The 23,075-nt window shown below is 42.6% G+C and overlaps 1 protein-coding gene across 3 annotated transcripts; it reads right to left on the bottom strand.

Moving 5' to 3' along the window:
- Positions 1-362: 362 nt before the first annotated feature.
- Positions 363-20,532, bottom strand: LOC118389858 (protein c-ets-1-B-like). Of its 3 annotated transcripts, XM_035779774.2 has the most exons (9): positions 20,229-20,530; positions 13,397-13,435; positions 12,428-12,547; positions 8,886-9,086; positions 4,506-4,562; positions 4,137-4,367; positions 2,495-2,755; positions 2,231-2,349; positions 363-1,996 (listed from the first exon to the last, which is right to left on the bottom strand). In XM_035779774.2, the coding sequence occupies exons 2-9, from the start codon at positions 13,413-13,415 to the stop codon at positions 1,703-1,705; spliced, it is 1,302 nt and encodes a 433-aa protein (XP_035635667.1). In that variant the 5' UTR covers positions 13,416-13,435; positions 20,229-20,530; the 3' UTR covers positions 363-1,702. The 3 variants fall into 3 exon arrangements, with proteins under 3 accessions (XP_035635667.1, XP_035635668.1, XP_035635669.1); XM_035779775.2 differs by lacking the exon at positions 4,506-4,562 and having other exon boundaries at positions 20,229-20,532; XM_035779776.2 differs by lacking the exons at positions 12,428-12,547; positions 13,397-13,435; positions 20,229-20,530 and adding an exon at positions 9,538-9,758.
- Positions 20,533-23,075: the final 2,543 nt, after the last annotated feature.

Here is a 23,075-nt window from a genome sequence, read left to right on the forward strand (position 1 = left end):
CCGTCATTGTTATCATGGAGTCACACACAGAACTAATGTCCTCTCTCAATGACTTAGGCAAGATGACAGCTATCTTTCTCCTGTTTCAAGTCATCAAGCTGACCCTGGGAGAATGTTATACCTTAGGCCTAGTATGTCACATGGGCTAAGACTAAGCATGTAATCTAGAGGGACAGGGTCAAAACATCACTTATTTATTCACAGCTAAGTTTAACATGTATCAGGTGGAATTTCCTGTCCAGCAGCCCCATGTTTGGCAATGATGTCAGTCTAGCCGCTACTCTACTGTGGCTATTTTTAGCTCTGTGTGTGTTACATGGGTATTTGTGTGAAGGTGAGGAGTAAAAATAGGAGACCCACACCACAGTTAGTTTTGTTTATACTGTTTGGTATACAACATTCTCATGTAAAAATCATAATAAAAGCTCTGCTCTTAAATGTTCAGCGATAGGCCAGGCTCAGCCCAACAAATCTTGTATGTATAAAGCAAGAAAGAGGATTCTGACACCTTTTTTTTAATCCTATATTCACAAAGCCTCAAACTAAGAGTGTTGATATAGGATCAGCCAGCCAGCCCCTCTTTCAATGTAATCTTCTTAACTTAAAAGGGAAAAACTGATCCTAGATCAGCACTTCTACTCGGGGACGCTTGATGAATACAGACCCACGCATAGAACCAGCTGTCTGTCATTTAAAAAATTTAAACTTTACAATTATACAAAACTTTATTACATTACAAAAAAAGATAAACAAATGCTGTAAAATAATTTTGGAACTTCTATTTATAGAACTTGCGATAGCATTTAGCATTTGGTTGTAGGGTTTCGTTCCCTCAAATATGAGAGTACTTCACACCTTTCTAAACATATTCAATAGGGCACACCGCAACAACCTGTAGCAAAAAGTTTTACAACACAAATTAGTTTCTTATTGGACAGGTTCAGGTAGTCCCTCCCGTTTCCTTCAATTTATTTCCTAGTGAATACAACCCAGGGTAACAGTCGAAATGTGAAAGCTCTTAACACATTTAGGGGAACTCATGACAAAGCATGTCGAGACAGTGAATTATGGCTTTGTCAGGGAAATATGACAAATTGGACATATTTTTGTCAGGTGGAAACATGACAGTGGTGGCATTGATAGATATATAGAGCACCTAGTGTTACCCTCCATACCCTGGATGTCTGTAGCAGTCCTCAAACAAATAATTCATTAAAAAGGACTTCAGTAGCCCCTTGTGTAAGAGTAGTCATTGATTTGAGACTGGCACAAAAAGCCCAATGCTTGGCTGCTAAAATGGCTGTGGATTGTCAATGTGGTTTCCAGAGAACAATACTGAACACAGAAAAACACCAGTCTTAGGTCCCAAAGGGTACATTTCTTTTGCCATGTGCTCCATTTGAATAAAATTATCTAACCTCCTTGGGTGATGGCCATGTCCATTTCCAAGTAACTCGCTTCCATTGTCTTCAGCAACTTGACAGGAGTCTGATTGTATTTGCATTATGTATTTTTTGTGTGATTGTAAATGCTTTCATCATGATCTCCTACAACAGCGGTAGGCAAATAGATTCAGCCTTGAGATGATTTTTGCCAGAACATAATAATAAAAAGAGTATTTGAAAATAACAATCATTTCCTACTTTGATTACATTGAGACATAATCACATCTTTTTTTATGGAATTCTTGGGAACAAATTTCCTAAAGTAGGCAACCTGTTGGCAACCCCTGTCCTATACAAGCGTGTATGTTACCTGGTGGTGCCAGACCACACCCACATCTCTCTCCTGTGTCCGGGATCATGTCAAGCATGGCGTGAATCTCCTCTGCACTGTATCCCAGAAGGCCGTTCAGGTCGCAGACAAAGCGGTAGACATATCGCTTGCCAGACGTCTTGTGGATTATGTTCTTGTTGTAGTAGTAGCGCAGGCCGCGGCTCAGCTTTTCATAGTTCATCTTGGGCTTGTTCTTCCTCTGGCCCCAGCGCCTAGCCACCTGGAGGGGAGGAGTGAGGACGAAAGGTGGGAGAGAGCGGGAGAGGGTCAAATTATCTTGATCCACCTCATCCCTAATTTCCTATGGCAAGATCAAGCAAATATACTTTTAACTTTGTCTATTCCATTAGGTATTGTCAATGTGAATTAGTAGCTGGATATAGGATGACGTGATGATCAAATCAGGTGTTGCTTGACACTTCCCTGGTTGCCTAAGTGGAAGGGATGTTCTCACCTCATCGGGATTGGTCAATTTGAATTCCCAGCCATCTCCCGTCCAGCTGATGACCGACTGACAGGAAGTGTCGGTCAAGAGCTCCAACAGAAATTGCCACAGCTGGGTCGGACCACTTCCTGTGGAAGCACAACCAAGGAACATACAGTTTATTACTTAAATTACTTGGTATTTAATTGAATCTCAAAGAAACAAATAATCACCTTTTGAGTTAGTCAGCAATTGTTGTGCATTCTTGGGTTACATAAACACACATACACACACCTGTGTATCCCGCAAGAGCCGCTGCCGGTATGACAGACTTGTCTTTGGTCAGGTCCATGCGCTCCTTCACATAGTCTTTGAAGGTGCCTTTGGCTGGGTGGCCACGCAGCGTGGCCGGGTAGTCGTCTGAGTCAAAGCTGTTGTAGGAGGGCATGCGCTGCAGACTGCAGAAGTGGGAGTGGCTGCCCCGGGACTGGGTGAGACGCTCACAAGCATCTAGGCTCTCCACACTCTCAAAGGATTCTTGGCCCCCAATTTTACCTGGGATGAAAGAGTGGAACACCACAGCCATGTTCAGTTGGGGGAAAACATTTTGAAACAAAGTGAAGCATGGGGGCACTACCTGAACCAAAATCCTAAAATATTCTGCTGAAAAATAGTTGCTACGGTGTGCAATACTGAACACCAACCAGGTATTTATAATGAGGATCATAAAACTGAATGTTCATTTGCATCACAGTGAATAATATCCATCCACACAATGTCCATAATGAGCTCGTTAATGATCTCCTTGCTTAATCTGATTCTACCAGGCTAAAGTGTCATACATTCAATGTACGGGAGAATATTATATACAGCACACAAACATTCTCCCATGATGTCTTCTATAGCATTTAAGGTGGAGGAGAATGTGGTTGAATTGGTAGAACATGGCGTTTGCAACAGGGTCGTGGGCTGATTTCCACAGAGGTCAATAAGATAAAATATGTATGCATGCATGTATAACTTTCGTAAAACTGACCATCCTACCGATCCTCGACTTCGGCGATGTCATTTACGAAATAGCCTCCAACACTCTACTCAGCAAATTGGATGCAGTCTATCACAGTGCCATTCGTTTTGTCACCAAAGTCCCATACACTACCCAGCACTGTGACCTGTACGCTCTCGTTGGGTGGCCCTCGCGTCATACTTGTCGCCAAACCCACTGGCTCCAGGTCATCTACAAGTGTCTGCTAGGTAAAGCCCCGCCGTATCTCAGCTCACTGGTCACCATGGCAGCACCAACCCGTAGCATGCGCTCCAGCAGGTATATCTCACTTGTCACCCCCAAAGCCAATACCTCTTTTGGCCGCCTCTCCTTCCAGTTCTCTGCTGCCAATGACTGGAACGAACTGCAAAAACCACTAAAGCTGGAGACTCTTATCTCCCTCACTAGCTTTAAGCACCAGCTGTCAGAGCAGATCACAGAACCTGTACATAGCTCATCTATAAATAGCCCATCCAATCTACCTCATCCCCATTGCATATTTTTTATTTCTCTTGCTCCTTTGCACCCCAGTATCTCTACTTGCACATTCATCTTCTGCACATTCTAACATTCCAGTGTTTAATTGCTACATTGTAATTACGTCGACACCATGGCTTATTTATTGCCTTACCTCACTTATCCTACCTCATTTGTACAAGCTGTATATAGATTTTCTACTGTATGTTTGTTTATTCCATGTGTAACGCTGTTGTTGTGTGTCAAACTGCTTTGCTTTATCTTGGTCAGGTCGCAGTTGCAAATGAGAACTTGTTCTCAACTAGCCTACCTGGTTAAATAAAGGTGAAAAAAATAATTACGCACATAAATATCTTTGGACAAAAGCATCTGCTAAATGGCATATGTTATTATATTACATGACTGTGGTCTTACCTCGAATGACGTGCCCCATGCACATGTTGTCATGGGAGACCACTTCCTGTTTGATGGTGAGGTAGTCCCTCTGCTTAGGCCCCAGTGGGCCAGTAGAATGTCCGTTCTCAGTCTTGATTGACAGCAGGTCCTCACAGGTGGTTGGTAGAAGTGTCTGATTGGACTCTGTGGTGAAGCCTGGCTCTGAGTTGTCCGATGGAAGGATGCACTGGGCACGTTCAGTTCCATAGTCTACGGAGAAGAATTGGGGGAGAGACATTACATCTCTCCCAAAAAAGGGAGTAATGATATTTCTCTCCATTATAAAATGGACAGTATGATTTGGACAACAGTGGTCCCTTGTGTTTTGGGCAGAGAAGCTATACTCACTGGCAAGGGACTCCTGGAATGTGGGCATCAAGCCATTGACTGGGAAATGCCTCACATCTTTACCAAGAAAGACACAGTTATGATGGTACCCCCCCTCCCCGCTTTAACACAAAAATATATATACAGTGGGGCAAAAAAGTATTTAGTCAGCCACCAATTGTGCAAGTTCTCCCACTTAAAAAGATGCGAGAGGCCTGTAATTTTCATCATAGGTACACTTCAACTATGAAAGACAAAATGAAAAGGAAAAAAATCCAGAAAATCACATCGTAGGATTTTTAATGAATTTATGTGCAAATTATGGTGGAAAATAAGTATTTTGTCACCTACAAACAAGCAAGATTTCTGGCTCTCACAGACCTGTAACTTCTTTAAGAGGCTACTCTGTCCTCCACTCGTTACCTGTATTAATGGCACCTGTTTGAACTTGTTATTAGTATAAAAGACACCTGTCCACAACCTCAAACAATCACACTCCAAACTCCACTATGGCCAAGACCAAAGAGCTGTCAAAGGACACCAGAAACAAAATTGTAGACCTGCACCAGGCTGGGAAGACTGAATCTGCAATAGGTAAGCAGCTTGGTTTGAAGAAATCAACTGTGGGAGCAATTATTAGGAAATGGAAGACATAAGAGCACTGATAATCTCCCTCGAACTGGGGCTCCACGCAAGATCTCACCCCGTGGGGTCAAAATGATCACAAGAACGGTGAGCAAAAATCCCAGAACCACACGGGGGGGCCTAGTGAATGACCTGCAGAGAGCTGGGACCAAAGTAACAAAGCCTACCATCAGTAACACACTACGCCGCCAGGGACTCTAATCCTGTAGTGCCAGACGTGTCCCCCTGCTTAAGCCAGTACATGTCCAGGCCCGTCTGAAGTTTGCTAGAGAGCATTTGGATGATCCAGAAGAAGATTGGGAGAATGTCATATGGTCAGATGACACCAAAATATAACTTTTTGGTAAAAACTATACTCTGTATTTTTTGCAGGACAAAGAATGATGAGTTGCATCCAAAGAACACCATACCTACTGTGAAGCATGGGGGTGAAAAAAAAAAATCATGCTTTGGGGCTGTTTTTCTGCAAAGGGACCAGGACGACAGATCCGTGTAAAGGAAAGAATGAATGGGGCCATGTATCGTGAGATTTTGAGTGAAAACCTCCTTCCACCAGCAAGGGCATTGAAGATGAAACGTGGCTGGGTCTTTCAGCATGACAATGATCCCAAACACACCGCCCGGGCAACGAAGGAGTGGCTTCGTAAGAAGCATTTCAAGATCCTGGAGTGGCCTAGCCAGTCTCCAGATCTCAACCCCTTAGAAAATCTTTGGAGGGAGTTGATATTCCATGTTGCCCAGCAACAGCCCCAAGACGTCACTGCTCTAGAGGAGATCTGCATGGAGGAATGGGCCAAAATTCCAGCAACAGTGTGTGAAAACCTTGTGAAGACTTACAAAAAACATTTGACCTCTGTCATTGCCAACAAGGGTATATAAAGTATTGAGATAAATAAGTATTTGGTCAATAAAAGTTTTCCACCATCATTTGCAAATACATTCATTAAAAATCCTACAATGTGATTTTCTGGATTTTTTCTCATTTTGTCTGTCATAGTTGAAGTGTACATATGATGAAAATGACAGGCCTCATCTTTTTAAGTGGGAGAACTTGCACAATTGGTGGCTGACTAAATACTTTTTTGCTCCATTGTATACCAACTAAACAATACCACAGTAAAGTATGAATGTTTGTGGGATCGGATGCCAACACATTTTATACAATAGGTTTTGATGTCCGTTAAATCTATTTTGCGCTGATGATAGCCGTAGTCTCTCAATAGCCTAGCAATTATGCTAATATACAGTGGGGAGAACAAGTATTTGATACACTGCCGATTTTACAAGGTTTCCTACTTACAAAGCATGTAGAGGTCTGTAATTTGTATCATAGGTACACTTCAAAATAAATAACATTGGGATGAGGTAGTTGGGTGGGCTATATACAGATTGGCTGTGTACAGGTACAGTGATCGGTAAGCTGTGTGGGATTTCCAACAATACGAAAGAGGTTGAACAGGCTAGTAATAGGGGTTGCAACAATTGCGGTGGATCATTTTAGAAAGAGAGGGTGCAGATTGTCTAGCCCAGCTGATTTGTAGGGGTCTAGATTTTGCAGCTCTTTCAGAACATTAGCTATTTGGGTGCAGAGCTGTTGGCCGGGGTAGGGGTGGCCAGGTGGAAAGCATTGCCAGTCGTAGAAAAATGCTTATTGAAATGATTGATATCTTAGTTTTATCAGTGGTGATAGCGTTTCCTAGCCTCAGTGGAGTGGGCACCTGGGAGGAGGTGCTCTTATTCTCCATGGACTTCAGTGTCCCAAAACTTATTGGAATCAGTGCTACAGGATGCATATTTCTGTTTGAAAAAGCTAGCCTTAGCTTTCCTAACTGATTGTTTATATTGGTTCCGGACTTCCCTGAAAAGTTGCATATTGCGGGGGCTATTCGATGCTGATGCAGTACGCCACAGGATGTTTTTGTGCCGATCAAGAGCAGTCAAGTCTGGAGTGAACCAAGGGCTATCTATACCTCTTAGTTCTGTTTTTTTGAATGGGGCATGCTTATTTAAGATGGTGAGGAAAGTACTTAAAGAATAACCAGGCATCCTCTACTGATGGAATGGAGGTCAATATGCTTCCAGGATACCCGTGCCAAGTCGATTAGAAAGGCCTGCTCGTTGAAGTGTTTTAGGGAGCATTTGACAGTGATGAGGGGTGGTCGTTTGACCACGGACGCAGGCAATGAGACAGTGATTGCTGATATCCTGGTTGAAGACAGCAGAGGTGTATTTAGAGGGCAGGTTGGTCAGGATGATATCTAGGAGGGTGCCCGTATTTACAGATTTATGGTTGTACCTGGTCCTTGATAATTTGTGTGAGATTGAGGGCATCAAGTTTAGATTATAGGATGGCCAGGGTGTTAAGCATATCCCAGTTTAAGTCACCTGACAGTACAAACTCTGAAGATAAGTGGGGAACATTCACAGCTGGTGGCTGAAGGGAGTCTATAACAAGCAGCAACAGTGAGAGACTTATTTCTGGAAAGGTGGATTTTTAAAAGTAGAAGCTCAAACTGTTTGGGCACAGACCTGGATAGCATGACAGAACTCTGAAGACTAACTCCACCCCCTTTGGTAGTTCTATCTTGGTGGAAAATGTTGTACTTGGGGATGGAAATTTCAGAATTTTTGGTGGCCTTCCTAAGCCCGGATTCAGACACTGCTAGGACATCAGAGTTGGCGGAATGTTGTAAAGCTGTAAATAAAATAAACTTAGGGAGGAGGCTTCTGATGTTAACATGCATGAAACCAAGGCTTTTACGGTTACAGAAGTCAACAAATGATAGCGCCTGGGGAATGGAACTGGGGGGCTACAGGGCCTGGATTAACCTCTACATCACCAGAGGAAAAGAGGAGTATGATAAGGGTACGGCTAAAGGCTATAAGAACTGGTCGTCCAGTGCGTCGGGAACAGAGAATAAAAGGAGCAGATTTTTAGGCGTGGTAGAATAGATTCAGGGCATAATGTACAGACAATGGCATGGTAGGATGTGAGTACAGTGGAGGTAAACCTAGGCGTTGGGTGAGGATGAGAAGTTGTCTCTGGAGGCACCAGTTAAGCCAGGTGAGGTCTCCGCATGTGTGTGGTGGGACAAAAGACCTAAGGCATGTTGAGCGGGACTGAGGGCTCTACAGTGAAATAAAACAATAAGAACTAGCCGAGACAGCAGTAGACAAGGCATATTGACATTAGAGGCATAAAGCAATCACAGGTGTTGATCGGGAGAGCTAAGACAAAAATGGGTAAATGGCGATGAATGTCATCTAATATTTTAAATTGTATTTAACCACCCTAATGTTGCAGGACCCCAGGAAGTTTAGCTGCTGCCCAGGTGATATTTATTTATAACAACATTTCAACCCTTAGGTCTTCATTAGGCATGGAGCAGCAGTGTGGTGTTTTCCATGAGTTTGCTCCAGCACCTGCGGAAAGTACCTGGATGTGCATATGTTCTTCAGATTTTGACCCTTAATAAATAGTAATCCAGTAAGGTTATGGGCACCATGTTGCTGGGTTAGCAGTGATGCTAATAGCCTTACTAGAAGTTGCTGGGTTAACAATGAAGTTAATAGCCTTAATAGATGTTGTTGGCCTAACATTGATACTAAAAGCCCTAGTCTACTACTGTATGCTGCTGGCCTAGCAATGATGCAAATAGCCACTAGCCACTGTATGTTGCTGGTCTAGTAATGATGCTAATAGAAATGTAAAAAGCCATCTGTTGCTATCCTAGCGATGACACAGGTGCTACCTACCTCTCTGCATCATCTCCAGGTGTTCCCACAGGATGTCCCCCACAAAGTCAGGTGCCAGGTCCAAGAAGCACTCCTTCCCCAGGGCACAGAGACTTACCCCGGCCATACGGAAGCAGTGCAGGTCCACGCTCTTCAGGCTGAACTCGTTCACTGTCCACAGCAGCCACTGGCCCACCTGGCTCTCTGACCAGTGCCTGGGGTCTGGACACAGAGGAGGAAGGGGTGTAACATCAAAAACAGTCTTCCTTAGTGTGATCCCGTGTATTCACTGACTATCTGGATCATATGTCGCTGTGTATGCAGATACGTTGGTTACTTAACAGTGACCCTCTACAGTGTTGCATCAATACAGTATTGAGGGCCAAAACATAGAGCAAGAGGCTGGGACAGTCACAAAATAAAATGTATTTTGCTATTATTCATAATAAATTGTGCATCATTCATGACAATGCATTATCTGTGGAGCAATACTGTACATCCAGCTTTAAACTTGAAATACCACTTTTTGTACAACACACTAACAGCAACGGTTTGACACTGGGAGCAGGTCAACCTTAATCTGAAATCACCATAAGTGAAACATTGCCAGCACATGTTTTTGTTGGAGAAACAGGCATCCAGCAATGTGGAAAAAACTATTTGCAGTACATACCTGGTTAAATAAAGGTTAAATAAAAAAACGGTTTTGTTTGAACCAACTTTGTTGCTGTAATATCCTAAACGCATGTAGCAGTTTCACAAATAGGGATTCCGGCTTTAAGTCAGTGGGACCTTATCCAAAAATAAAATGCTCCTCAAACAGTTTTGAGAATACATCATATACACTTGTGTATAGTGTGGTGTTTAGCAGAAGTTATAACCCTCTCGCACAGAATCCCAATCCTTAGACTTTTTGGCAGATAAAGTTAAAACTCCCTGCACCAAAATTCCTCAGCAACTGCCGAGACTCCTAGGCGCTTATTAACAGACACCCCCTAGACGGAGTGACTCACTGTCTATCCACGCCTCACACTTTGTTTACTCTTAACAGGCTGCTCCTCCAACTCTCCCACCAGGTCACATGGTCTCATGCCTACTCTAAAGAGTGAATGGGTTGTCATGTCGAGATATATTGCAAGTTGGTTTAACAACCAACCAGTGGTGGAAAAAGTACCCATTGTCCTACTTGAGTAAAAGTAAAGATACCTTAATAGAAAATGACAAGTAAACACGAGTCACCCAGTAAAATACTTAGAGTAAACATCTTGGTTTTATATATACTGATGTATCAAAAGTAAATGTAATTGCTAAAATATACCTAAGTATCAAGAGTAAAAGTAAAAGTATAAATAATTTAAAATTCCTTACATTAAGCAAAGCAGACAGACACATTTTCTAGTTTATTTTAAATCCAATCCAACACTAAAAGACCTCCTTTACAAATTAAGTATGTGTTTAGTGAGTCCACCAGATCAGAGGCAGTAGGGATGACCAGGGATGTTCTCTTGATAAGTTTGTGAATTAGACAATTTCTGTCTTGCTAAGCATTCAAAATGTAACGAGTACTTTTGGGTGTCAGGGAAAATGTATGAAATAAAAAGTAGATCATTTTCTTTGGGAATGTAGTGAAGTAAAAGTTGTCAAAAATATAAATAGTAAAAGTACAGAACACAAAAAACTTAAGTAGTACTTGAAAGTATTTTTACTTAAAGTACTTTACACCACTGCAACCGACTTGGCTTTGACAGACAGCTCCCACCCGCATGTTGTAAACACTGTTGAGGCAGCACATTCCTACTGGGTCAAAAAATCTGCCACGGAGAAAAATAAATAAGGCATGCTCACTTTCATCAATCAATAACTTGGATTGACCTGTGTGTGTAAAATGTGCAAAACATTTGATGTAAATTGTATAAATTTCTACGATTCATATACAGTCCCTTCATAAAGTATTCAGACCCCTTGACTTGCCACATTTTGTTACATTAACCACTCTAAAATTGATTTTATTTTAATTATTCAAAAACTTAATCTACACAGAATACCCCATAATGACAAAGACACATTTAGAAATGTCTGCAAATTTATAAAAAAAATAATTAACAGAAATACCTTATTTACGTCGGTATTCAACTTTGAGTCCAAGAATTCAATTGCTTTGACATGATTTGGAACCGCACACAGATCTATATAAGGTCCCACAACTGACAGTGCATGTCAGAGCTAAAACAAAGCCATGAGGTCAGAGGAATGGTCCGTAGAGCTCCGAAACAGGATTGTGTCGAGGCACAGATCTGAGGAAGGGTACCAAAAAAATGTCTGCAGCATTGAAGGTCCCCAAGAACACAGTGGTCTCCATCAATCTTAAAATAGAAGTGTGGAACCACCAAGACTCTGCCTAGAGCTGGCTGCCTGGCCAAACTGAGCAATTGAATTGGAGAAGGGCCTTGGTCAGGGAGGTGACCAAGAACCCGATGGTCACTGAAAGAGCTCCAGAGTCCCTCTGTGGAGATGGGAGAACCTTCCAGAAGGACAACCATCTCTGCAGCACTCCACCAATCAGGCCTTTATGGTAGTGGCCAGATGAAAGCCACTCCTCAGTAAAAGGCACATGACAGCCCACTTGGAGGAGTTTGCCAAAATGCACCTAAAGACTCAGACCATGAGAAACAAGATTCTCTGGTCTGATGAAACCAAGATTGAACTTTGTCCTGAATGCAAAGCGTCACATCTTGAGGAAACCGGATACAATCCCTACAGTGAAGCATGGTGGCAGCATCATGCTTTGGGGATGTTTTTCAGCGGCAGGTACTGGGAGACTAGTCAGCATCGAGGCAAAGATGAACGGATCAAGAAGAGATCATTGATGAAAACCTGCTCCAAAGCACCAAAAACCTCAGACTGGGGCAAAGTTTCACCATCCAACAGGACAACAACCCTAAGCACATAGCCAAGACAACGCAGGAGTGATCGAACATCTCTGGAGAGACTTGAAAATAGCTGTGCAGCGACACTCCCCATCCAACCTGGCAGAGCTTGAGGATCTGCAAAGAATGGGAGAAACTCCCCCAAAGAAGGGAAGACACGGTGGTATAATCACTGCCAAAGTACTAAGTAAAGGGCCTGAATACTTATATAAATGTGATGCTTCCATTATTATTTATTTTTTATAAAACAGCAAACATTTATAAACCTGTTTTTGCTTTGGCATTATAGAGTATGGTGTGTAGAATGATGAGGGAAAAAAACTTCAACTTTAGAATAAGGCTGTAACAAAATGTGGAAAAGGTAAAGGGGTCGGAATACTTTCCAAAGGCACTGTACTTCATGTACAGACATCTATTCTACACAATTAATTTCTCTGGGCCCATATTCTTAAAGCGTCTCAAAATAAGTGATTTTAGATGCAAACTGATCCGAGATAAGCAATCTAACTCTGAGATGCTTTTTGAATTTGGGCCCTGAGCATTTAACATTGTAATGCTCTCCTAAACAGGGCCCTGTTTTATTGGTTGCCATAGGCAGTGCGTTTCTGAATGCTGTGCAGGGGGGGGTGGACTTACCTCTGGGCATGCCCAGTCTCTGTTGCTCCTTGGTGAAGCCGCTAAACATGGCCCTCAGGGCCTGTGACATCATCTCCCTGCTTCCCGGGGTGAGCAGGGGCACGTCGCTGAAGTCCACATCTGCCAATACGAACAAAAAAAGACAACTCAGCCCCAATGCTAGTACCCTTGGTCACCAATCTGATACCATACTGTAAACTGGGCTCCGGGCAACATTAGTATGCATTGACGGTTCTACTTGTTTATTATGTCACACAACTTCCCAAGTCTCCTGTCCACTCCATCGACTCGTCGTGGCCCAAACACAGTGGTTTATACCACAAACAGCATGAAAAGGGGTCTTGCCCTGATCACTGCGCCTGCCCCCCCCCAAACCAAAGAGACAGAAGCCCTGTGCCTGTCTACCCCCCAAAGCCAGAGAGTCAGAAGCACCAGCTTGGATATGTTTAATGTTGAAGTAATTAAGGGAATATGTAGGTAAAGTGACTAAGCATAGATAAACAGAGTAGCAAGCAGGAATCAGGAGGATAGTTATGGTCAGATCAGCCAAATGGAGGGCGAGGGAGAACTTTGTACGTGTCAGTGTGTGGAGTAAGGTTTTTTAATACTCTGGTTGCACATGTAACATGCTGGTAAGTTTCCCTGCATTAAAGTCTCCAACCACTAGGAGCGCCACTTCTGGATGAGCATTTTCTTGTTTGTTTATGGCCTTATACAGCTCGTTGTGTGCGGTCTTAGTGCCAACATCGGTTTGAGGTGGTAAATACACTACGAAAAATATAGATAAACACTTGGTAAATAGTGTGGTCTACAGCTTTTCATGAGATACTCTACCTTAGGCAAGCAAACCCTAGAGAGTTCCTTAATATTAGATTTTGTCCACCAGCTGTTATTGTCAAATAGACAGACCGCCACTCCTTGTCTTACCAGAGGCAGCTGTTCTATCTTGCCGATGCACGGAAAACTCACCCAGCTGTAGGTTATCCATATCGTCGTTCAGCCACGACTCTGAAATATAAGATATTACAGTTTTTAATGTCCCGTTGGGAGTCTTGATTGGAGCTCATCCAGTTTATTATCCAATGATTGCACGTTGGCTAATAGGACTGATGGTAGAGGCGGATTATCCACTCGCCATCAGATCCTTACAAGGCACCCCGACCTACTTCCACGATATCTCAGTCTCTTCTTAATGCTATTGACGGGTATTTGGACCTTGTCCGGTGTCTGAAGTAAATCCTTTGCGTTCACTGTCCTGAAATCCAGAAGCTATTTTTGCTCAAAGAGACGATGGCAGAAATACCACATATAAAATTAAAATAAAAAGTTACAAATAATGCGAAAAAAACACAATAGCACAATTGGTTAGGGGCCCGTAAAACGGCAGCCATCTCCTCCGGTGCTATTGCAACTAATGTCAGAAAAGATAGAAATGCACCAGAGACCATCCTTAAAACCAGTCAGACTGATGAGTGTCAGAGACTCACTGGCTATGGTCAATCTAGAGTCATCAAGAGAAAACATGAACATAATTAACAGTTTCCATTTTGAACACACCCCCCAGGGGTCAGGGGGTGTGAAATCTGCATTCTGTGGCTTGCCAACAGAAGATCACATGGTTGGTTCCTGAGGGGGTAGGGTTGAGGAGAGGAGAAGAATTGCACTGAGAACTTCTGTTTTTTCCCCAGTATCAAGTTTGTGAGCAGGTTGATTTGTTTCATTGTACTCTCAGCACACTTTATTGTCCTGCCTGATACAGAAAATCCCAATCAAAGCGAATACTACTAAAACACCCACTATCCAATCCCTCCCTTAATAACTTATTGTTCTAAATCATGATTTTAAAAAAGGGCAGCCATCACAAAGCTAGACATGTCACTGGCAAACACTCCAGTCTAGCCTACAATATTCTTTCAAAGAGTTGTGGAAATTTCCTTGGAATCTGTGGCAAGGAGAGACAGGGAATGGGAACCACATGTTGGATATCCTGCTATGATGTCTCTGGGATAGTCTGGTTTGCCAACAGCGACACGGGAAGTCACAAAGGCCCAAGTGGGAACCTCAAGTTATGGTGTACAACACAGTCCAGGTCAGAGTTGTTGGAACATTCCCACTGCACTGTCTGCATAGCCCAGAAATCATTAACAACAATGACCTAATAAGCAGATAGTTTCAATTGCCAAAAAGTTGCTAACTTCATTTAGTTGGTGTGTATTTTTCATTTTGAATGCTACCAGAGATGGTTACTGCTAAAAACATGTAGGTTCATATTGGGACATGGGACGATACCAGTATAAAGATACTAGTTAGTACCGTGGCAAGGAGACAAAACAAGAAGCAAATTTAACTTATTTTAAAAAACAGCCTTCATGTTGGAAACAAACTTCATTATATTGTCATCCAGAGTCACATTTATTTACCAAGCTATTGCACACAATATTTTACATGCAGGTATTTAAAGGACCAAAGAGTTAGGTCTGCATCATGTTCTTTTTTTGCCCTAAATTGTATTATTTATTTTTTTGACAAAATAATTGGGATACTGGCATTTTCACAGCCCTAGTTTATGTAAGTTTCTCACTACTGACACATTCAAACATGCTGTTAATTTGAGTCGCCAACTAGCCTAAAGCTTGTCACTTTTGTCCTCTTTGTATGTGTCAAAGAAATTGGGCGATAAATCCAGTTTTAGATTATTTAGCCGGGAAACATAATTTCTGTTTACTGATGTCTGTTTGGATACTGATGAAGACATAAGAGTCAAACAGATTTAGGGGCATCAAACAACAAAGGTAATGTATTACATTTTGATTAAACATTTCATATAAAAACATTACTTGGGGTCAAAATCTAGTTTCTAAAGAAATCCACCTTTTCCTCAGGGCATTCTGGGGGGAAAAACTCAAATGAAACAGATCCAAAAGTGCATGAATAAGTGATTAGGGAGATGGTTTAAAAAAATTAAAAAAATTTAAAAAAATTTTTTTTAAAAATCACTGAATTAGTTTGACACCCTCTATGACATTGCTGGATTTCGTGGACCACGAAGCCTGACTCACGCGTGTCTCATGTGCTGGGAGAGGGAAACGAGAACACCCTCACAAAATATATGGGCTGAGCAATGATCTCCCATTGCTTGAGGAGACACCCTCCACCACGCAAACAACCCGGTGGTCTGGTTAAAAGATCACACAGAACCATTATGCAGGTTACCAGTCAGCTTGGGTTTCTGTGATTATTCTAAATCCTAATCATTCTCTGGCATGGCTGTCATTCAGCGCTGATAATAGATCTCAGATTAGGAGTGTGGCTACATCCCAAATGGTACCCTATACATTGCAAAGAACCCATAGGGCTTCAGTCAAAAGTAGTGCCCTTTATAGAGATTTGAGTCCTAATTTTAGACGCACCCTGTGTTTTATGACTAAGCGTTACAAGGCGGGATGAGGCAGTCCAGTCAGTCCACTGGCATGCCAAGAGAGCTACACTGTTTAGAGAAAGCACACCAAGGCCAGGGTGTAAGAGAATGGAATGGAATGCGGCCCCCCTCTTCCACGCATGACACGTGAATGGTTCACCTATCCACCCTTGTCAGACAATGCCTCAACCTCCTTCCTGGAACTCCACATCAAAGTGTGAATAGTTTTTTTTATTTTTACAAAAAATATTTTTTTTACATGATTTAAATAAAGTCACTCTCAGTATAATTAACTAGGTCACATGACGAAATCCTACAAATTTTAAAATATTAAAAAACATTCCCCCGGCCCCCCCGAACCTTTTGACTCTAGCATTCATTACGATACCCAAAGCTGTAGAGGCATGGCCATTTCATATTTAACTGCCACCTTTCACAGTAAAACAGATGCCTCACGTGTTCTTACCACAAGAGGAGTTACGAGACTGTCCTAGAATTGCTATACAAGCACTACGGAAAGCCCCATGAAGTAAACAATACATTGAACACGCGTAGGAAAACCTAAAAACAACCTAAAATAGCTCACTTCAATTCAAATCATCTTGTAATAATATCACTCAAGAAGATCTGTGTTTGACTTTGAATTAAACATTTCCAGATCATGTAAAAATGTATCTGATCATTTATCCATATGTACATTGGATGGTGCCCTCATTGATCGTGTCCTCGCTTATAAATATTTGGCTATTTGGATTGACGAGTTACTTAAGAAAATGTAATTAGGGCCAATACCAGTATCGCGATACTCATTAGTATCGTGGCAAGGAAACAAAACACGAAGCAGATTTAACTTCCTTAGGAAAATAGCCCTAATGTTGGAAACAAAGATTATGTTGTCATCCAAAGTCACATTTATTTATTTTCCAAGATATAGTAAATCATATTTTACATACAGCAGGTTTTTAAAAAGGACCAAGTGTTTTAATTTTTGCCATGGAAAAAAATATTGCGATACTGGCATTTTTATTTACTTAACTAGGCAAGTCATTTAAGAACAAATTCTTATTTACAATGACGGCGTACCGGGAAATAGTGGGTTAGGGGGGCAGGATGACATTTTTACCTTGTCAGCTCGGGGATTCAATCCAGCAACCTTTTGGTTACTGGCCCAACGCTCTAACCACTAGACTACCTACAGCACCTTGTTGTCCCAGTCCTAATTAAAATAGTCTTCTTTTACAGGAATAAGTCATACCTTTCATTAAATAGCAGAAAAAAAATATTCAGTCGACATTCATAAGTGTTACACAGATGTAGTATCTTAATTTGAACTAGTTTGCTACAGCAGGAAATAATTTTGCAGCGACGGGAAATGTGATTTATAATTCATGGACATTTTTTGTAGGGGTTGATAAATTTTTCATTAGTTCAAATCAAGTCTCACATTTTAAAGTGGAAATAAAAATGTAGAACCCTTTTTAAAGCTTGAATAAAAAACAAGTTTGGAATTCTTGCACAAATTCTCAGCAACAAAAGTGATCAAATTAAGATCCTAGAGCTGTAAACTATGGCAATATTATCTATAAGAGTGCAGCTGCCACTGTTTTGAAAAGTAGGCTGGTTCTCTGAAGTTTCGTAGATCGACACATTGCATTATTTGTCTATAAAGCCCTCCTGGCATAAACTTCCACTGTAACTTACTTAATTGTTTACTTACAGATGTACAAGATTACAGACCCAGTCTCAGGTCTGCACTGAGTTAGCCCTTCGATCTGCACGGAGTTAGGTAAATCTGCTTTTAGTTTCTGTACCTTACTTGTGGAATGATATCAAAAGGCTCTCTAAAGTTGTATTAACTGGTGCCTCTAGGGCACTTCAAAAGGCTGATTAAGGAACTTTTTGGTGAAGAATGTGTTTATTTTTCTGTGATTGTTTTTCTTTTCATATATTGATGTGAATAATGGTGTATGTTGATTAGTATAGTGTATATTGATATGTATACAGGGATCACCTCTTCAAGGAATACCTAGGATAGGGTAAGTAAGGGTAGGTAATCCTTCTCCCCCCCCAACAAGATTTAGATGCAAGTGGCTGTTCCACTGGTTGTCATAAGGTGTATGCACCAATTTGTAAGTCGCTCTGGATAAGAGCGTCTGCTAAATGACTTAAATGTAAATGTAAATGTAAATGGATCATCTGTGATAGAGACCTTGGTCTCAGCATGAACCCATTATTTAAACAATTGTAACATAACAGTCTAATCATTTTTGCTTACTTTTTTTGGGCAGGATGCCCCTGAATTATCTCCACAGGTGTGGCCGGTCCCCTATCCACAGTAGTTGACTTTATTTTGACTTTATTTTGACAGCTAATGTTTCAGTCATCATTCAGTCATCATGGCTGATCGGCTTACTTCAAGCAAAGACGTTCGCCAGAAGTCTAGTGATCACAGGCAGTGATCAGATGGGGACAGATTCCTATAAGTGACTAGTGTACATATCCTAAGTGAGACATCTCCAGGACCGGAGAGGTAATGTGTGTCACTTCAATGCAAAATGGTGGAAAAGGCTGCTCTCTTTAGATGTCCAACACCTGCCAGAACCTCACCAGCCCAACACGCCTTTGAAAGACGTGACAGACTAAACCCATCACAACAAACGTCATTAGACATTTAGGGCTTATAGACATAACATTCAACCTCTAACTCATTTAATAGCGCTTTTTTACAATACCATTGTCACTGAGCACAAGTGTAATAAAACAAGTGTACGACCAAAGTATCATGGTTGTGTTACTCAGTGTGGTAGCTCTCCCCCTTGAGTGAAGAGGCTGGTTGTTGGGAGAGTTGGCAGGATGGTGCAAGCTTGTGCAGACAATACTATACCTATCAGCACTTTCACGCTCTGCTGATCACATGAACATTGTGTGTGTGTGTGTGTGTGTGTGTGGTACTCTGTTTTCTCACTTGGATCTTAGTTTAATGTGGTTGACGAATGTGTGAATAGCCTAGTTTCCATGACGTTTTATGTCGTCTGCATTAACACAGCAAGTCTTGAGCAAAAACATCTGAGAAATCATATAGTTTGAATCATATCAGTGAAAGTAGAATATGAAACAAATATAAAAAGGGAGCAAGCTACATAATCTGATATTTAAGCATTGGCAACCTATTGACAACTGAGTCTATGGGTGACAAATAGGACAACTATGGCAATGTGAGATATATCATAACAAGGATGAGAGAACAAGAGCATCTAAAAACAGGTAAGAAAGTGTAGACAAGTCAGTAACCTATGCTAAAAAGGGTATCTGAGCCAATAGACGACTATCGTTGGACATGTGATAGCATTCATTTGGCAACGAATGCTACGCCTCTCGCGCGTGAGCAAGGTGAGCTCTGGCCAACAGCAAAATCGGCTCAAAACAAAAGTGACATAGGTTAAGCACGGGGTAATGAGCAGGATTCTGTGTTTACACATGCAAACATGATTGCTTTTTGATAAAAAACGCTTTATCTGCATTCCCAATGAAAACTAATTTGAACATATATTTTATAGAAAAGAGTTATATTTCTGAACGATGCACCATGATTCCTTGTTAACAACCTGACCGAACCGCGCAGATTATACTGTTCGATTTGAGGTCACTCACAGGGATAAACCGGTGCACCTTAATCGAGTGCTGCCATTAATTAATGGATTTTTTTCTCACAATTTTTTATTTTACCTTTATTTAACCAGGTAGGCTAGTTGAGAACAAATTCTCATTTACAACTGCGACCTGGCCAAGATAAAGCATAGCAGTGTGAACAGACAACAGAGTTACACATGGAGTAAACAATAAACAAGTCAATAACACAGTAGGAAAAAAAGTATATATACATTGTGTGCAAAAGGCATGAGGAGGTAGGGGAATAATTACAATTTTGCAGATTAACACTGGAGTGATAAATGATCAGATGGTCATGTGCAGGTAGATATACTGGTGTGCAAAAGAGCAGAAAAGTACATAAATAAAAATAGTATGGGGATGAGGTAGGTAAATTGGGTGGGCTATTTATCGATGTTAACAAAAAGTTGTGCACAATTACTGATGTGCGCCTAAATCATCACTTATCTGCATAGGTAGAATACAATTTTGCGTTGTAAAAAAAATGTATGCATGTATGATAACACAATCGTGTTCTCCATCATTTACATAGACTTAGGCTAAATGGAATAAAAGCTATCAAATGAAACGGCATTTTGATGCATCATATTTATGGCACTCAACATAAATAGTCTGCAATAGGGTTAATGTTGGTAGTTGTCTGACTGTGTAAACTCAAAGTATGCCTAGATGTCATATCAGTAATACAAATAATTATTAGACAAAGCTACTTACAATCCAATTTTTCGGACTTCATCAAAGTTAACGCTGGTTTGATATCAAGAACGGCCGTCATCTCGGCAGCTTCTTCATAACGTTGATCCAATTATCACTTTTGAGTCCCAGCCGCTGCCGATTGATGCGTTATTCAATTGACTGATTTGTAGGCTATTTGAGCTCTGGGCGAATCTTGATTGCGATCCCTTTATTGTCAACTTCGAATGGTATTATTCCCCATAATTTTTCTTAAGACATAAAAGTGTGTAATAAGTCCCTCTGAAATGACGTATACGCCACTGAAAGCTACAACAAACACTCATGATGATTATGTTCTACGCTCTTCGCTGAAAGGGGCAGGGTTTGACACATGACGCGTATTAGAGGCGGGGCCACAAACTCTACAGATGCCTGTCAGATTACTAATCATAAACAGAGCAATTTTAGGTAAATAAAACCGTTAAATGGTTTACAATGAGTGTGAGTCCATGCCAAGGTGAGTCATGCACCAATAACTATATGTGTTCTACAAATAGCATTACATTCATGTTAATTTCCCTTCTCAAGCTTGAAAAAGGAGGACGCATTAGTTGAACTTCATAGTAGTTGGTTTGGTTTATGACTGATTAATAACATTGAATAGATGGAATATCCCAGGGTGAAACGTCTATGTGGATTCCATAGCCTGAGTGAATGCAGACAGATGATCTAATAATTGATTTATTCTGGGAGTCAGTCAAATTTAACTTGTCCATCATCCAGTCAAGGAATGAGGCAACGTGTGTGTAGAAAATGTTGCACTGTGTCGTTATAGTTTGTTTTTTGCCATTAATGCTATCCTTCTATGAGTAGATTGAATGTGCCCCTAAGTGCTGATATTGGGTCAGTTTTGCAATTTCCCCACTAATGGTTAAGTAATAGGATTGGGGGAAAGGAAGCTGGTCCTACATCTGTACCTAGGGGAAACTTCGCTCTGAAGCCTGATTGATTGTTCCATATTAATGAGACCCAGTTATAATTTCCAGTCAGTGGAGAGACACCAAGTCACATTGATTGGAATGTTTCCTTTGGTGACTGATTCTAACCACAAAGCACAAACACACACATACACCTTGTCACTTGCTTGCTCATTGACTCACTCATTCACTCAGGGACGCACACATGCCTGTTCGTTCGCACACACGCACACACATCCACACGCATGCATGCGCACACGCACGCAGACAGACAGACACACACCCTGTCACACACAATGCATCTTGTGTCCTCAGTGCCTTACCTATCCCAGTCTCCTCTCCTTGTGGTCTGTGGTCTGTGGGGACTCTGTGGAGAGGCAGAGGGGACAGTGTAGTGTGGTCTGTGAGGACTGTGTGGAGAGGCAGAGGGGACAGTGTAGTGTGGTCTGTGAGGACTGTGTGGAGAGGCAGAGGGGACAGTGTAGTGTGGTCTGTGAGGACTGTGTGGAGAGGCAGAGGGGACAGTGTAGTGTGGTCTGTGGGGACTGTGTGGAGAGGCAGAGGGGACAGTGTAGTGTGGTCTGTGAGGACTGTGTGGAGAGGCAGAGGGGACAGTGTAGTGTGGTCTGTGGGGACTGTGTGGAGAGGCAGAGGGGACAGTGTAGTGTGGTCTGTGGGGACTGTGTGGAGAGGCAGAGGGGACAGTGTAGTGTGGTCTGTGGGGACTGTGTGGAGAGGCAGAGGGGACAGTGTAGTGTGGTCTGTGGGGACTCTGTGGAGAGGCAGAGGGGACAGTGTAGTGTGGTCTGTGGGGACTGTGTGGAGAGGCAGAGGGGACAGTGTAGTGTGGTCTGTGAGGACTGTGTGGAGAGGCAGAGGGGACAGTGTAGTGTGGTCTGTGGTCTGTGGGGACTGTGTGGAGAGGCAGAGGGGACAGTGTAGTGTGGTCTGTGGGGACTGTGTGGAGAGGCAGAGGGGACAGTGTAGTGTGGTCTGTGAGGACTCTGTGGAGAGGCAGAGGGGACAGTGTAGTGTGGTCTGTGAGGACTCTGTGGAGCGGCAGAAGGGACAGTGTAGTGTGGTCTGTGGGGACTGTGTGGAGAGGCAGAGGGGACAGTGTAGTGTGGTCTGTGAGGACTGTGTGGAGAGGCAGAGGGGACAGTGTAGTGTGGTCTGTGGGGACTGTGTGGAGAGGCAGAGGGGACAGTGTAGTGTGGTCTGTGGGGACTCTGTGGAGCGGCAGAAGGGACAGTGTAGTGTGGTCTGTGGGGACTGTGTGGAGAGGCAGAGGGGACAGTGTAGTGTGGTCTGTGGGGACTGTGTGGAGCGGCAGAAGGGACAGTGTAGTGTGGTCTGTGGGGACTGTGTGGAGAGGCAGAGGGGACAGTGTAGTGTGGTCTGTGAGGACTGTGTGGAGAGGCAGAGGGGACAGTGTAGTGTGGTCTGTGGGGACTGTGTGGAGAGGCAGAGGGGACAGTGTAGTGTGGTCTGTGGGGACTGTGTGGAGAGGCAGAGGGGACAGTGTAGTGTGGTCTGTGAGGACTGTGTGGAGAGGCAGAGGGGACAGTGTAGTGTGGTCTGTGAGGACTGTGTGGAGAGGCAGAGGGGACAGTGTAGTGTGGTCTGTGGGGACTCTGTGGAGCGGCAGAAGGGACAGTGTAGTGTGGTCTGTGGGGACTCTGTGGAGCGGCAGAAGGGACAGTGTAGTGTGGTCTGTGGGGACTGTGTGGAGAGGCAGAGGAGACAGTGTAGTGTGGTCTGTGGGGACTGTGTGGAGAGGCAGAGGGGACAGTGTAGTGTGGTCTGTGGGGACTGTGTGGAGAGGCAGAGGGGACAGTGTAGTGTGGTCTGTGAGGACTCTGTGGAGAGGCAGAGGGGACAGTGTAGTGTGGTCTGTGGGGACTGTGTG

This window comes from Oncorhynchus keta, chromosome 11 (assembly GCF_023373465.1).
Source record: "Oncorhynchus keta strain PuntledgeMale-10-30-2019 chromosome 11, Oket_V2, whole genome shotgun sequence".
NCBI lineage: Eukaryota > Metazoa > Chordata > Actinopteri > Salmoniformes > Salmonidae > Oncorhynchus > Oncorhynchus keta.

Bases quoted from the DNA above. Each gene is read 5' to 3' on its own strand.
- LOC118389858 (XM_035779774.2), bottom strand. The intron at 9,087-12,427 runs GTAAGTCCACCC...CTCTGTGTCCAG, and splicing joins GAGACTGGGCATGCCCAGAG to ACCCCAGGCACTGGTCAGAG. The intron at 2,756-4,136 runs GTAAGACCACAG...CTTTCATCCCAG, and splicing joins CATGGGGCACGTCATTCGAG to GTAAAATTGGGGGCCAAGAA.